Source organism: Vigna unguiculata, chromosome 5, assembly GCF_004118075.2.
Source record: "Vigna unguiculata cultivar IT97K-499-35 chromosome 5, ASM411807v1, whole genome shotgun sequence".
Classification (NCBI taxonomy): domain Eukaryota; kingdom Viridiplantae; phylum Streptophyta; class Magnoliopsida; order Fabales; family Fabaceae; genus Vigna; species Vigna unguiculata.
Genome location: NC_040283.1, coordinates 4,692,286 through 4,709,045, shown reverse-complemented (window position 1 = coordinate 4,709,045; position 16,760 = coordinate 4,692,286). Strand labels below are relative to the sequence as shown.

General features: G+C 30.6%; 2 protein-coding genes and 1 long non-coding RNA gene across 3 annotated transcripts; 2 read left to right on the top strand and 1 right to left on the bottom strand.

The window, feature by feature from the left end:
- Window positions 1-1,071: 1,071 nt before the first annotated feature.
- LOC114186289 lies at window positions 1,072-2,714 on the top strand. The gene is made up of 3 exons (XR_003605003.1): window positions 1,072-1,256; window positions 1,357-1,423; window positions 2,443-2,714. It is a non-coding gene; the product is annotated as an uncharacterized LOC114186289 (long non-coding RNA).
- Window positions 2,715-6,046: 3,332 nt separating this feature from the next.
- On the top strand, window positions 6,047-8,886 carry LOC114183880. The gene is made up of 5 exons (XM_028071045.1): window positions 6,047-6,285; window positions 6,638-6,873; window positions 7,280-7,360; window positions 7,811-8,155; window positions 8,615-8,886. The coding sequence occupies exons 1-5, from the start codon at window positions 6,135-6,137 to the stop codon at window positions 8,714-8,716; spliced, it is 915 nt and encodes a 304-aa protein (XP_027926846.1). The 5' UTR covers window positions 6,047-6,134; the 3' UTR covers window positions 8,717-8,886.
- Window positions 8,887-10,013: 1,127 nt separating this feature from the next.
- LOC114183767 (aspartic proteinase-like protein 2) lies at window positions 10,014-14,984 on the bottom strand. The gene is made up of 10 exons (XM_028070895.1): window positions 14,452-14,984; window positions 14,157-14,286; window positions 13,661-13,908; window positions 13,195-13,422; window positions 12,424-12,586; window positions 12,275-12,348; window positions 11,761-11,851; window positions 11,278-11,353; window positions 10,823-10,894; window positions 10,014-10,258 (listed from the first exon to the last, which is right to left on the bottom strand). Exons 1-10 carry the CDS (start codon window positions 14,670-14,672, stop codon window positions 10,116-10,118), a joined length of 1,446 nt encoding a protein of 481 aa, XP_027926696.1. The 5' UTR covers window positions 14,673-14,984; the 3' UTR covers window positions 10,014-10,115.
- Between the last annotated feature and the right edge of the window lie 1,776 nt (window positions 14,985-16,760).

Below are 16,760 nucleotides of genomic sequence, written 5' to 3'. Positions count from 1 at the left end.
TTTGTAGAAAGCATAGCATAAATTTCCACGCCTAGTGAGTGGCTTAAGCTAAAGAGGAAAAGATGGTAGGCAATGAGGTAACCTACTTTCTTCTTCTTTTCTTTTGGTGCATATATACCATTGACTAATTGAATACTTTATTTGCGTTGAAAACTTTTAATAAAATATATTTTGTTTAAAAGATTAAATATGTTTTTGGTTCCTCAAGTTCGAGTGGATTTTAGAATTAATTTTTTTTCGAACTTTATATTAATTTAGTCATTTATCTTTAGAAATACGTAAATTTAGTTATTCTTACCAAATTTTGTTAACTTTATTTGACATTTTAAACACATTTCATGATAATATTTGAACTAACATTAAAGTGAAAATGTGTTAAACGGTGTAAATAATTTAAATATTATCATGAAATGCGTTTGAAACGTCATATAAATTTAACAAACATTAGTTAAAAGAACTAAATTCACGCATTTTTAAAGATAAAGAACTAAATTGATCAAAAGTTTTGAAGATGGACTAATTCTAAATTTCACTTAAACTTAAGGACTAAAAACATATTTAACCCTATTTAAAAATATATATTTTAGATAAATTAATATACCAGAATTTATATAAACTATCTTCCAAACAATAAAAAAAAAATGTTTCATTCTTTTCTTTCTTTCTATACAAATATTTTCATTCATTACAATTTTGTATTAACAACAAAAACTATTTGGGATTTTTCACAGAAGACGTATTGTTATTTGTACGCATTCCTCTCTCATTTTTGTCCGATTCATTCGCATAGAGTTATGGATTATTTTTTCTATTTTGTTCTTATAGATGGTTCACACATGTGAAAGAAAATTGAAAAATAACTTTAATAAGATTATTGACAATTTTTTTTTTTATCTTAGATCTAAATCCACTTCTAAAAAATTATTATGGGTAAAATTATGTCAAATGGAAAAAAACTTAAATAATTATTTCAAGAAAATAAGAAAACATATTGTTAAAAAAAGAGCAGAAAAAAAATTATTTTTAAGATGCAGGTGTAGGAACCCAAATATTTCAACTCCTTGATCTCTCTTCTCTCTGCCACCCACACCACAGAAACACCTTGCACTTCACATCACCCCTTCTCCCTCTTCTTTTCCTCTGCCTTCTCTTTACCAAAAGAGAAATTCTGAATCACTCTTCCCCTGTTGCAGAACCTAAACCTGAGGCCAATTCAGGATCTTCCCTCTCAGCTTCAACTCCTCCTTTTCCTCCATGTAAGTCACTCCCAACCCTTACATTCCTGTTTAATTCGAAAATTTGTAAAACCTCTTTCTGTTGTTGGGAACCCTTCTCATTTTGAACTTGTAATTCCAGCTCACTAAGTGGTACACCTGAAGCTCTTGGGTGGGAGGATCTTAGCTAATTAGAAAGATATATAGAGGTAAGGGAAGCTAACCAATCTCCTTAATTCGAATAGGAAATCTGTAGATGAGTTTGAATTACATGTTTGATTGATAAATTGGTGTTTGAATTGCATGATTTGATGATTAATTGATTGTGATTGAGATATACTGACCCACCGCATGTAGGAACAGGTTCGTGACCTGGTATTTTCGCCTAGCCGAGTGACGCTCGCCTGAGCGAAAACACCAGGAAACACACCTCTATTCCTGCGCGAAGTCTCGCCTAGGCGAGCTAGGATCGCCTGAGCAAGATAACAATCTCGTCTGGGCGAACCAGCCCTAGCCTGAGCGAGAGTTCACCTAGGTTTTCTCCTTTGTCACTGTTAGTGTCTCGCCTGAACGAGATAACCTCTCGCCTAGGCTAGACTTTTTAGCCTGAGCGAGAGCTACTGCAGTAGTGGTGCTTCAAATCTGCTTTCTTTGGTAAAAATGTATGTTTTAATGTATCCTTGTACAACTTAGGCTTTGTATGATTGAAATGCTACCATTGATGTATTGTATGATTAAATTGGATGAATATATACTATGAGAAGATGAGGTTAAAATGGAATTTCAAGGGAAATCCAAGTGGAATTATAGTGTGTGTAAGGATGTAAGGAATCTATAATGGTTGGTGAAACTCCAATAATCATTCAAGCTCAGATAGAGCGGAATGAATTATGTCGTGAGGAGTAGCAGGAGGTCCTTATCGTCGAACTTGATCAAGTCTTAGACGTGAAAGGGATTTACCCTGGGAACGGTCGGGTGAATACTCCATGTGTATAGGCTCTGCAGAGCTTGGGAACCGTTACAGGTGCAAGTCACCAAGAGCTCCAACGTCGCTTACACAATCCGGATATCGAGTCTAGAACTTATGATTGAATTATGTGCTATGAATGATATCTCTAGTTGTGAAGTGTATTGATGATTTCTTTCAGTTAGCTTACCCTTCTTGTTTGTGTTGTCTGCTTTTGCATATTATCCCTTTGCAATGATCACCTATGTTTGGTGGGAGTAGAGCAGAAACCAGATGGAGATGCCCCCTCTTGAGTAGGAGTTGGAGCCTGGCAAGGAGTGCCCACTATAGTTAGATTTCTACTTAATATTTTGAGGGTTTGGGTGTAGTTTAGCATCCTTTCTACCTACTCTTACCTGGTGTATATGTGTTTATAGATGTAGTAGTGTGCAGGACTGTACTAGATACATATACTATGTGTGTATGACTGCTACCCCTACTATCTGCTATCTTTGATTATGATATAATGTTTTGTTTGATAATATGAAAAACTATTAAATGGGATGTTACAACAGACATACTAATAATTCGCAATTGGCGATATTTGGACTTATTACTAAACTCGTTATTTATTGGTTATCTTTCAATCAATTTTCAACCATTAACAAATATATTAATATGGTATCAATCAATAAAAATAGTTAATATTTTAGCACACCAAAAATCGTATAAAAGAAGAAATAATTACTTATATGAGTTAAGAAGCTATGCGAGACTAGTATCCAACCAAGCTGCTAAAATAGTCAATACCCAATAATACATGGAAAATATTAATAATACATTTCTTTTGCCACTAATTAAGATATGTCAAAGTTATACATTTTTATTTATTTTGTGTTTAATAAGTTCCAATTATAATATTTTTAATTTTAGTAAATCCTAATCATTTATATAAAATATATATTAGAATAAATGTATCGTGAGTTACACAATTGTCTTTTGATGGCAAGTGAGTCAAGTTATAATCTGAGAATGAGATTTCTAGTAAGACAATTGTTGAGAAAAAGATTGTTGAAAGTAACATCAATTATCTCATGATAAAAGTCAAATGGATCATATCACAATCAAATTATAATACTAATGGGTTGTTACGTTCTTAACTACAAATAATTACATTTAACTAATGATTATAATTTTTATAACTTTTAATTGAGTAGTAAGTGTTCGATCTAAGAAGATGTGATAAAGTTGTATTATTATCTTTATCAAGTTTAAGAAGATGCTCACCAATTTAATGAAGATAAAATTCCTGCTTCTAGAATTGCCTTTTGCTTTTGGAATTTAGTGCCGGCTGTGACCTGAAATTTGAGTTAATTTAAGGGAAATTGCAAACATTCATCCATCTTTTGAGATGAAGAAAAGAGAGAAACATGAAATAAAGAAACAGAGAAGAAAGTGTGAAATGTAAAGTCAGAAAAAGTTAGCAATATGAAGGAGAAGAAATTATGAAAAACAAGAGTGTATGCTTATAGTTAACATTGATTTATCTGCATGTACTAAATGGGATATGCCATCTTCTTTAATATTTTCTCCTTTTTTAACTTCTTGGATTTTTATAATTTTATTTATTTATTCTTGTTAAAAAAAGATAATATATATTTTTTCCTCTTCAATAACATGTGTTGTTCTTTGCCTATTTTTTTTTTATTAAAAAGAGGAATATTGAATATCCAAAAACCTGTTTGACATGGATTAAAATTAGTATTTGATGTTATTATATTGAGTATTGATTATTTTAATTATTAAAATTAACGTAAATACAGTGCTATCGCGTCTGTGTGTACGCATTTTTTAAATATGCATGATATTATATTAACAGGTGATATTGTAGAGTCATTAAGTTAATATATAAAGTAAAATTATATTTATTAAAAATAAAATGAAATATATAAGAGAAGATAAGAAAATAATGTTTATAAATAGGAAAAAAAAGAAACAGAGATAAACTGTTTTATAAAAAATTTCTAAAATAACGATCAATTTTCAAAATAATGTAATAAATAGTTATATTTTAAAAAATAAAATTAAAATTTTAAAATATAAAAAAAAAGAGAAAATGTTCTTTATATATTATCATAAATTATTATTTGACGTTATTTACAGTTTAAAAATTCTTAGAAGAATGGAGGTCCACATCAATTAGATATAATAATTTACATTAATAAGTGAGTCAAACTTTTTTTTTTACTTAATGAGTTTATCAAAATAGACTTAGACATAAATTTTACCGGTCTAAAATGGTAATTTGTTCAATAAAAAGTTTTATATTTGACTATTATTCTTTTAATTTCTAAATATGTGCTAATATTATTGGTTGAGTTTTGTTGTCCTATTCCACCTGAGAGATTATAATTTAATAAACCTTTCCTTTAAATTTTTCTAATTTGAAGAATTAAAAGTGAGTTACTCATTATTTCAAGAATTAAATTAGCCATGTACTTATATTTGAAGCTGTCATGACAATAAGTATCTTAGGAAAATATTTTTGAAAAATTATCTTTAAATTGTGTTTGCTTTGAATATCACAATTTTTAGGTCCCAATTCTAATTAATGTGAAATTTTGTAGTATATACTCAATCGAGTTTCTTAGTTGAGTTAGAAGGTAAAAGTAATATACAGCTTTTATTTCTGTTTTTATATAGACGTTGTAAATATTGAAACTTAAGTTTGCTAAAATAATGTTATTTTGATCGATCATTTGAGCATTATTTGTTTTGGAATTTATACTTTGTCTTCAAATGAGACATCAATAGTTCAAGAATTAGAAATGTACCTTAAATTACTCTAAGTTTCAACTGTAATGTGTGACTTTTGACATATTGAAACACGTCTCCCACTTTAAAACTAAAAAATAAAAACCTTTTTCTTTTTATTAATTGACATATAATTATAATATCTCAAGTTCATTAAAATAATACTATTAGAATTAATTATCACTTTCAAAGAATTATCAACTTTAAGTTGAATATTTTAAGATTTTTTTTTCGTGTTTCAAAAATAAGTTATATATATATATATATATATATATATATATATATATATATATTATTTTCAAAATTACCATTGTTATTAATACTTCTCTCTTTGAATATATGTGAATACAACCTTCAACTTACTGGGATATTTTAATTTATAAATAATTAATGCGATAAACATATAAATTGAATATTTTAAAAAGTAACAGACGTAATAAAGTGATTTTTATAAATAGAACCAGAGAAAGTATTATCTTGGAATAAGTCTGGGATATCTTTTTTTTTCTTTTCGTATTTATTTATTGGTTTTGAATCTATTTTCTGTTTTTTTTTTCCCTGAAACTACACAAAACAAACTTTAAGAAGCTACTGCTATTTACACTCCCCTTTCGCTTTTTGTTCCAAACTATCTGCTAACCACACGCCTTATCCCATCTCTTTCTTCTAATTTTAACAAAAATGGAATGCAGCAAATGCAGCAAAAAAATGTAGTTCATAAAGAAAAAAAATCAAATTTCTATTTTTTTAAAAATTATTATAATTGCAATAAAATATAATTTTACATATATATTAAATTTAAAATTAAAAAAATTATAAATATTTTTTTTTAATTTACATTAACGACTTCATGACCTTGTAAAGTCTAAAATTTTTTACTGATTTTTTTTGTGTTATTGTCGGTCGAACATTAAAAATACAATCTATTAACATTTTAAATATTCTTTTAATATATTTTAAAATATCAAAATTAATATTAGAAAATCCAAATTCAATTGTGCATGCATTTGCATGGCATTTGATAAGGAAAGGCCCCACCTTATCCAGAAGTTAAGTGTAAAATACTGAGAAAAAAATGGAAAAAAGAAGAGGCTCTTGTTCTCTGCATATCTGGTTTCTAATCCAAACCAAATCAACCTTCCGCCACGGAATGGGGAGACATGGCTCTCACTGCCGCTCTTTCTTCTTCTCTTTCTTCCGCCGCCGGAATATTCCCTCGCCCCACTAAAACCACACCCTCCAACACTTTCCCCTCCTCCACCACCTTCCACCACCACCGTCACCACCACCACCACTCTTTCTTCTTGCGAGGTTTCACTTCTTCTCTTTCTCCTTCACACCTTTTTACAACGTTTAATTTCTCATGCATGCATGCATTCATAATATAAAATACTGAGTTGATAGTTTCAGTAGAATTAAAAGGGTTGTTTTGATTCATCAGATCGTCCTTGATTATAGTTTCATTAATTAGTACTTTTATAATTTTGATTCGTCTTATTTCCTTTCCTTCTCTTTCATTACTTGAGAAAAAGTTTACCAAAATAATCTTAGTATATATATATATATATATATATATATATATATATATATATATATATATATATATATATATATATGTATGAGTTAGTGCCATATGTTGATGTGTATGTAAGATGTTTTGCAGTTGCAAATGATGCTGATAGGAGTGAAGTTTCATCTGATACTGGAACCAAGGCACCATCATATTCAGAAGCTGATAAGATGGTTGATGGTATGGACTTTGGTGAGCTTTGCAATGAGTTTGAGTGCATCAGCAGCCCCTTGGTAGAATCTACTGCAAGACAACTTGCACGAGATATACTTGAACAAAGGGAGGGAAATCGAGCACTTGGAATCTTTGCTGTTTCTGTCACATACAAGGTCTTGCTTTAATTCTCCTTAACACACACCACATGTTCTATATATGGTCTGTTCCGCGTTTTCATCAAGAAAACAACATGCTTCATTTCTGGTGACAGTGGTTCCCCTTTGTGACAGACAGAACAAGGGATAGCAGTTTGTTTTCTTCATTGAATTTTTATGCCAATGAAGAGTCACATTATAGTAAGGGGAAACAGAAAGGTTATTCAAATAATGATAATGTTTCACTAGGACATTAGGCACAATAGTTTTATGTAAAAATGTAGCATACAATGTTGTTGGAGTAATATTATTATGGTTTTTGATATAAACAGATTGAATGATTAATTGTTTAATTGATATTTCTTTGGACGGTTCTCTCTAGCTGGATTTCATGTTATGTCTATGATTCTGTTATCGTGTTCAGGATCCTATCAGAAGTTTTACTGGTCGTGAGAAGTATAAACGAGCACTATGGGCTACTGGTGCACTAGACAACGCATCTGTGGTGAGCTCAATTTCTAGGATCCTTCTCCTAAAGCAGCAAATCCATGAAACAGGGATATTGTGTTGTTCTTCTCATTTTATAGCTACCCTTGCTTGATAAATGCTTTGTTTTTTTAAGTTGGTAGGCTGGAACAACACTTAGGCTACATATTACTAGTATCAATTGTTGAACACCTTAGGAAAGAAAATAACTACATCAGATTGAGTTTTTATTGTTGTAGTTTTCATTTTTTTTTAAGATAGACTCTTCCAAAGTGACAAAATGTGTAAAGGTGTGAGTGCACTTTGAAAGTTATTTTATCCTGTAATTTTTTCTCACCTAGTAATACTAGAGGATAGATTAGAAACAAAAATTAATGTGGTGTTGCTGTATTGAAATAAAATAATCTTTCCTAAATATACGAACAATAAGTCAGTGTTACAGTTTCTAAAATTGTTTATGTGATGACAGACTGTGCAGGAAATGGTGATGCTGTCAACCAGTGTTTTGAGTATCAAATGGACAATAAGAGGGAAGCCAAAATCTGTTATTGGAGGAGAAGATTTAGTACTTAGAATTACTTCCAAATTTACTCTTAACCAAATTAGTGGTCAAGTCATTGAGCATGAAGAGTTTTGGGACTTATCAGCTTCATCTGCTAGTGCTCAGACATTTTTCTGGACATCACGTGCTCTCTTCTCTGCTATTGAATCTGTCAAAGACTTGGCAGACAATGCTAAGAATTTGAGTAGTAAAATTTCAACCAAAAAAGAGAACTTGGAGATGTATCCAGATCCTTCAGGAGATCCAACCAAGGTTAATTCTTTTTCTTCTATAGATAAATTCTAAATGCCAGGCTTCAATGTCCTACCTTTTCTCATATTGGGTACTTTCTATTTTACTTAAATTAGTTAAATGCTTAATCATAGTTTATATATTGGCACCTAAATGATCAAGTGACTTTGACTTCAAAGTGATGTTTGAATAGGTATATAATGAGTACTTATTAAATTCCATCTCATTTTCTTTTCTTTCAGGTGTTTGTCGGTAAGTTTATCCAAATATAAGCAAATTCATATTCCACTTTCTTAAACTCAACCAAACATACCTTCATAATCAATCAAGTTGTTCAAACCTTAAGTTTATGCCATTGCATTCATTCTCACAAGAATCTGATTATATGAATGCTTTGCAAGAAATATTAGCCTACACATGAAAATTAGTACATATGCCATTTTTTTTCGTGAGTTGTTGATTGCTTTTACTTTTATTCAGTTCTTCCAGAGGGATGATAGTTTTCAACGGGATGCATACCAGATTGCACTATTCCTGGCAGTTATTTATTTGGTGGTACAGTTTCTAAGGACAACTTTGTAGAATCATCCTTCCTTTATACCAACTCAACTTGTATCTTCTACAATAGTTTATCAGTATAAATTGTGATTATCAGCTTATATAGTCATCAGGTTGTTCTGTCAAAATTACAAGTAAATATGTATGTTCTTATTTGTGAGTGTGTCTATAAAAATCAGACAATTCTGTTGGAACTTTTGGCAGGTTCTTCTGATACCACAGCCTCAAAGGACCATTTGATTATTCTGCAACAAAACAGGCTAACAAATATTCAGGATGTGTGTGATATTTTGTTTAAAACAGAAAAGTTTTACCTCTTAATGGGGGAAAGCCAAAACCAACCAGGATCAGATGACAACATAAAGTGAAGAAATTGTAGCAGTAGTTGGTATATGGACTATTCTTGTTTAGCACAATAGGTATAAATAACATAACCAACTAGAATTTTTCAAGTATACTAAAATGGTTTAACTCATATATTAGAGGTTTAAACCATTTTTAAACCAAAACAGTTCTTGATATATAAATTATATTAGAGATTTAACTCATTTTGTTATAAGATAAATATTGCATAAAAACTTCCTATTCTTTGTTTAGTCAATTGAACCCTTTTTGTGATAAGTGAAATATGGTTTTGCTATTGATTTTCTTTGGCTCAAAACTATCAAAATAATATTTTTCATTCAAGTATTTACATATTTGTTATGCCATTGGAATATAAAATGTACTTTCTAAAATTAGGCAAATTCTTTAACTATTACATATTTAAACAGTTTTTTTTTTTTATGGTTTTTGAATAGGATAAACAATTTAGTCAACTTCATTTATGGTGATTTTAAGAAAAATGGTTAAAATTTAAAGTTTTAGATGGAAGAATTTTTGACTCAGGAACAACTGTTTATGCAGTTGTACTTTAAGGGAACAGAAGAACAATTACAGTTCATAAATTATTGCATGAGGTTTCAAAAATGTCCTTTCTGATAGATGGTACCCAACCATGCATTCTAGGTGTAATTTGATGCCCATTTCTTCAATCACAACAAATGACCATTTCAAAATGTGATTAAGAAAGCTATATTCATTTTTGCAGGTGGAAAGTACAGTGTGATTTACTCAGCAAAAAATTATGGATCTTACATGATGAACAGTTTACAATAAACTATTTTTTAACAATTTTCCTATGCAGCAATAATGCAATATCATCACAAAAATGATATTGTGTCCTTTAGAACTTTATGCCTTTTCTCTTTTAAAAAAAATTATACAAGGAGACAATTGAAAATAACTCAGGAATCCCTCCCCTATCCCACTTCTTTTTCTATGTAGTCGAGAAATAGTAAATTTATTCCAATGAAGCTTACCATCAAGGAATTATGTTACAACAAATTGAAATAAATACCACCCCCTCTATTACACTGTTGATTTAAGAGCTTAGAATTGTAATAAGCATCATTAAGAGCGTTAATACACTTCCTATTATCACGGTGGAAGCTGAAGAAAGATCATGTGAGCTCACTGCATATACCTTTCCAGTTTCATCATCCTTCACTTTGATGCTGGAAGAGCCTACACAACCAACAACACAATTCTTAAGTCATCTTCTAGAACATGTCTGTTCAACAAATTTATTAGTAAAAGACTATAAAAGTGTCATAACATCAATTAGATATTAGACCAAATATAATATATAAGTGGATATAAATTTCACACCTTACAAACCGATTTTGTGGAGTTAAGTTAAACTTAAAATCCATTTCTTAATATGGTTTCAAAGTCATGAGTTAACCTATTCTAGTAAATTTTTTTTTTTAGTCTATTGTTTCATCCGCTATTGGACTGCTATTAGACCACCTATTAATGTCTAGTTTCACGTACAAGATATATATAACTTAACGTGAGGAATGTATTGCGTTAAGCTTAAAATGCATTTCTTAACAATAATGGAAGCAAATAGAAATATAATAAATAGTCCTAGAACATATAATAATTCCTTGATGACAAGAATATCAAAGGTAGGACTAGATTGATGGAATATGATTGTTATTAGCAAATATTGGAAGAAACAATCCTAGGTGATATCATTGGTAATATAGCCTTAAGAAATTTAGCATGTAATAAGAGGGTACGTACAATTGTAGTCGGTCCATCCAATGGTCATGTTTTCAAGATCATATACAACTAACTTGTTTGACAGCACCAAATCTGCAATAGGAAACAATTCCATGTAAATAAATGATTGTCATCCAATGACACTAGTTTCCAAAATGATCAGAAATTTTGAATTACCATCAATGAGGTTATGTCTATTATTAAATTTTACCACACAGAACAAGGAATGTACAAACATGATATGAAAGTTTTTAATTTAACAAAAACAGCTATCATATAACAGAAACAGACTCTTCAGCTCACAACATTATATGCAAGTTCTTAATTTAAGATAAGAGACAATTAAGAATAGAATGCATAAATCAAAAACAATAATAACCAGTAAATAAATTATATTATAAGTGAATCATAATTCAATTTTCTTTTAATAACATTTCAGCTAAGCTGACATCTCAAAGCAAACTTCGAAAATTTACCTCCAAGAAGAATTATTTCTTGTCCATCCTTAGTTTGTGCCATACTTTTTTGCCAGCCAACACACCACATGTTTTCCTGAGTACAATGACAAAAGAAAAAGTAATATTAAGAAATAACAATATTGAACATCTGAAACATATTTTTCAAAATTTAAATTTTCTCCAAAAAAATTGGGCACGTTATGAAAAGCAGATTGCCCTGAAAACTCTCCAATGGTAACTTAAATTTACAGGTGTAGTCAACAGTGAGGTGAAGATGAATAAACCAATTAATTTTCAAGTCCATAATAAAGCACCTGGTAAATTTAATTTCCAAGAGGGAGAAATTAATTCAGGCAATAGGTTAAACTTTATGGTATAGTATCCATACAAAAATAAACTTGTATATTGTTTGACTGGTTAAACACGTAGCAGCCACAAAGGTTTTCATCAAATTAGAATATGTATATACGAGGAACAAATACTTGTTCAAATTTCACTCACTTTAAACAGGAATAGGTAATCATGAGGATAAGTTGTCAGAGTAAGTCCCTCCTCAAACGTAAACTTGACATTTGGAAATCCATTATCAACACTGCAAAGTTACAATGGTCAACAAAAGTTAAGAGATGCATATGCAAGAAAATAGATGCATATGCAGGAAAAGAATCATGAAAGAACATCTCAAGAGTGGTATTTTAAGAAAGTTCCTTCAATGCATCCTTGGATATTAAAAAATCCTCACAGTACCTACCAGATTCATTCACTTCATCAATAATCTAAACAGTAATTTTAAAGTCAATAAATTGATTATGTCAAAGCTCTGCCACTGCTAAAATTCAAAAATAACAAAAAAACACAGTTTTTGTCAAGCCATAAATTATGGTAATGCTGTGTATATGTAAATTAAATAAATGACAAATCAAATAAAGAGGTCATCACACCTTAATATTGGAAAATGATACTTATGTCAAAAGAAAATTGAAGCAAAATAAAGTCACAGAGATGAGTATCATACTTATCATCAAAACGGAAACATGTAAATTGTTCTTCAACAAGATATAATTTCATTCCAGGCTGAGCAGCCAAAACCTATCACAAAGAAGAATAATCATGAGAATTCAAGTAGAAAATATTGATTTACTTAACTCTTAAAATTACTCTTACCTTGTCTAATACTTGCTCATAAACTGAGGATGGAAGATAAGCCAGAGTGGTACCACTATCTATAATTGTTCCCCTCCCACTTGAAAAATCAAATATATCTGTGGGGAGTTGTATAATGTCCCCACCAACCTCCAAGTCCTTCATAATCACATTGTAGTGTGCCCTAAAATAGTCAGTAGACTACAGTTAGAACATAATTCCAGTACCAAAACTTAAACTTGATTTAAACCACATTAGAAGAATCTGATATAACATCTGCAAAATAATCAGAGCTCTCAGAAAGTTTTGCTGCATTGCTTATGTCAGAGATTTCACAATGAATCCATCTTCCTAAAAGATGACGGCCTTACAAGAATAAAATATGAAGAAAAGAAAACTTTATTCAGTTGTGTATGGGATCAATTTGCCCCTCAAGTGGACCACAGAAAACAAAAGGACTTATCTGCAATATCCAAAACAATATCGATAAAAACCCATTACATATTATTTGTGTTCCACTTATATATCTCACATTTATAGTATTTTCATCAATTGGTCAATTTTATACCATAATCATAAGGTTTTTACTTAATATATCAAGACAATAAAGAATTCAAAAGTCAATAATAATCTTCAAAACTCATCAGAAATTAAATGGAAGTACCCTTGTCATTCAATATATACTACACTAATCAATCAAAGTACAATTATCAAACAACAAATCAAATACAGTTAGTTACAAGAAATATAACATGGTATGGGAACAAAAGGCTAAGACGATTCCCCACATACATTTTTGGTACCAATGAAGTTTTGTTAAATTTTGGCTGCACTACTTCCCCAATGGCAAACACTCCTCCTCCATTGTAACTGTCAAGACAGTGGGAAAATACCCTTTTCACCTTTCCAGCTGCAGCAAGTTGTGAAAGCACAGACGCATTTGATTGTCCTAAACCAACTATTCCATCAAGGGATTCATCAGAACCTGAACTCAGTGTCCCAGATTGTTTAGCTCCACACCTATCAGCAAGTGAATATTCAGGAAGAAATAAAACACAAATGGAATGATGACCTTTTTCTTTATGTATTTACCAACCAAGGAAGAAGCAATATTATAGCTCCAAGCAAAACAGAAAACAAAAGCCTAGTGCTATGAAGAAGCACTTCCTATGCAGAGGGTCTAGGGAAGGGTAACCATGACCTTTGGCTCACTAAATTACGCATGTGTTAGATGTGAAGAGTTACAAATTGCACTCACCCAAAAATAACAGTGCTATTATCTGGTACAGTACTGTGATCACCATTGGCTCGGTCGAATGTAATATAATCCTTAATATAGGACCCAGAGGTTGTACTTCCATCTCCATAAGTTATGCTGTATGGACAGGCCATGTCTTTTGTGCAGCCAGAAATAGGACCATTATATGTGGAAGTGCAAAAGTCATCGTTACAACCAACCAAATTTGAAGTTGTGGATTGTGCAGGGTCGTAGAGGGTTAAGTCCATCTGCAACATGATAATAATAGGGTAAAACCTACATTGGTAATATAAGAATATCACATAACTCATATGTCACCTCATGTATCCAAAATGTACAACATTTGATGTTAAACCAATCACTAATCAATCACTCTGATTCAAGAACAAATGAAGCAAACATGTACCGTGCATTCTAGCATAACAACTTTCGATATACTTAAATTTTAACCAAATGGCATGAATGTTGAAACAGTAAATTAAGTGTGGATACATACACCAAGACCACTTTTCCTGGGACATGTTGTGCAGCCAACACAATTCACCCACAGAATATCACTCCCTGTATCAACTTGCACATAGTAGTCCTTCGCGGGAGAGCCAAGCCCAATTTTTGTATAATACAGCCTGAACAGATTACACAAACAACATCAAACACGCAAATAAAAAATGGAGACAACCTTCAGAGCATGCAACACACAAACCACACATGATCGAGCACAAAAAAAAACAAGATTTACATGTGAAAAACAAAAATGTGAAGAGAATAAAGAGGAGGGAAAACAAACGGACCCATTTGAATTGGCACGACCATTGCCACCGAGAGGGATATCAACGGCAGAGAGAAACCTTCCTCGGCGCTGAGCATCGTGATCTTTCATAGCAGCAAGGTTTTCAACGGAGCCTTTGAATTTGCGTTCGACAGGGAAAACCAATTTGGCATTGGCAACACAAAAAAGTTGCAAAAGAAACAACCCCACAAGGAAAAACGCCAATCTTTCTTTAAGATCCATTTTTTGGGGTAAAGGGTAGCTTCAAGAAAAAGCAACAACGAAGAACAACAACACGGAAACAACAAAAGACTAATTCAAAACCATTGCCGACCCAGACAGAACATAAGGGTCGGTGAATGAAACAAAGAAGTGGGATAGGGGAGGTATGAAGAAACAAACAAATACAAAATGAAAGTGACGCAACTTTGATAAACACGGACATACGAGAGCGAGCGAGCGACAAATGGAGAAAAAAGAGGGAATTTCGCGGTTTCAATGCTAAACGACACATCTTGTACAACATATTTAGAATATATATGTTCATGTTTTAAAAGGCTTAACCATAAATAAACAAGGTTGTTCCTTGTCACTGTAAATTTAACGTTCTTTTCTCTCTCTTATTTTTGGTTCTTTTCTTTGTTTCGCGTTGTTCAGGTTGTTCCTTCTTCTTCTACCTGTTCTTTTTCTTGTAATCCAATTTTCAGTGTCACTTTTTTTCATTCCAAACATGCCCCATTGACTCCACTTTGCCACCTATTCATTCACCCCATTTTTCGAACAAAACATAAACATGCATCACACGCATGCATCATGCATCTTCTTCAACAATCATTTCATGTTACATACATCACATTTTTTATTATTTATTATTTATTATAATAACATATATTCCACTTTCCTTAATCTGCAATATTCATTTTCCTATTTTTAAAATCTTAATCGATAATAACGTACGTCACGTTCGTGGATAAATTCATACAACTTTTTTAGTTTAATCGATGATCCCAATTAGTCAAAACATTAACATCATAACAACGCAGTTTTCTTACAAACAAGGTGTAGTTTAACGTAACGCACTCTCCTGCTGCTAGTTTTGGTGGTGGAAATGCTATTAATTAAATTTATTGCAAACTACCTAATTCAAATAACCTTTTTTAATAGTGATATACTAAGATATTGTTTTATCAAGAGTATATATGTTTTTTCTTTTACAAAATTATCATAAATATATTTGTTTGCATCTCAATACAAAGTTTTCAGTTTAGATTTTTTTTTAAATAAAGATATTTAATTTTCTGTATTTCCAAGAGTTGAGAACCTAACCACTGAAGTCATGTTCATTAAGTATATATTTAAGGCATAAACTCAAAATTAGATTAAATTAAATGTAAGTAATTCAAATAGCTTACGCTTTCTAATAAAATTCTTATTTAATAATAGTATTAATTAGTGTAGGAAACCTGTTATTTTAATAAAAGTGGTCTCTAAGTTACTTCCTCAATTCTTTTTTTTTCAAAATATAAACAAATTAAATTAAAAATACAGCTATGCTCCATAACTCGTACTTTAATGCATACAAATTGTTATTAAAGTATATTTAGTTAATTTTTTAATTATATTTACGATTTAAAAAAATCAACTTTTCTAATACTGAAACTTATTACAAATTTTTAATACATGGAATCTAGAATTTAGAAGATATTCAAATAGAATTATTTACAAAATATTTTTGTTAAAAATATATTTTTTAATATTCGGAGGTTATAATTCTTAAAAGGGTTAAGTATCTTTTTAGTCTGTGAACTTTGACCCAAACTTTCTAAAATTAGGATTCGTCCATGTCCGACATTTTAATATATTTTGATCTCTAAACTTAGAAAATGAATGAATATAATCATTTTTTGTTGAGGCGTCGAACATGTTTTGTGTTAGTATTTTGTTTACACCTAACATGAAACGTAAAAAAAAATTAATGTAATTAGATTAAAATGACTATATTCATTTATTATTAAAATTTAGGAATGTGTCGAAGTCTTAGACAAGAATAAATTTCAATTTTAATTTAAAGTGACTAAAAACATATTTAATGTTTTTAAAAAATGTTAACCTTAAGTATATTACTTTTAAGGAACGATTAAAGTCAAATTGGTTGGTAAAACATGATGTTGAAAATATTTATATAGACTTTATAGAAAATCAAAGAGTAACATTTTGTTATTATTACCTCTTCTTCGTATAAAATTGGTTTAGAAAATTTAGTGAACGATCATTTACGACATTTGAGACAAAAAATGACAAAGTCCAACAGGGCATTGGAAAAGTAACAGA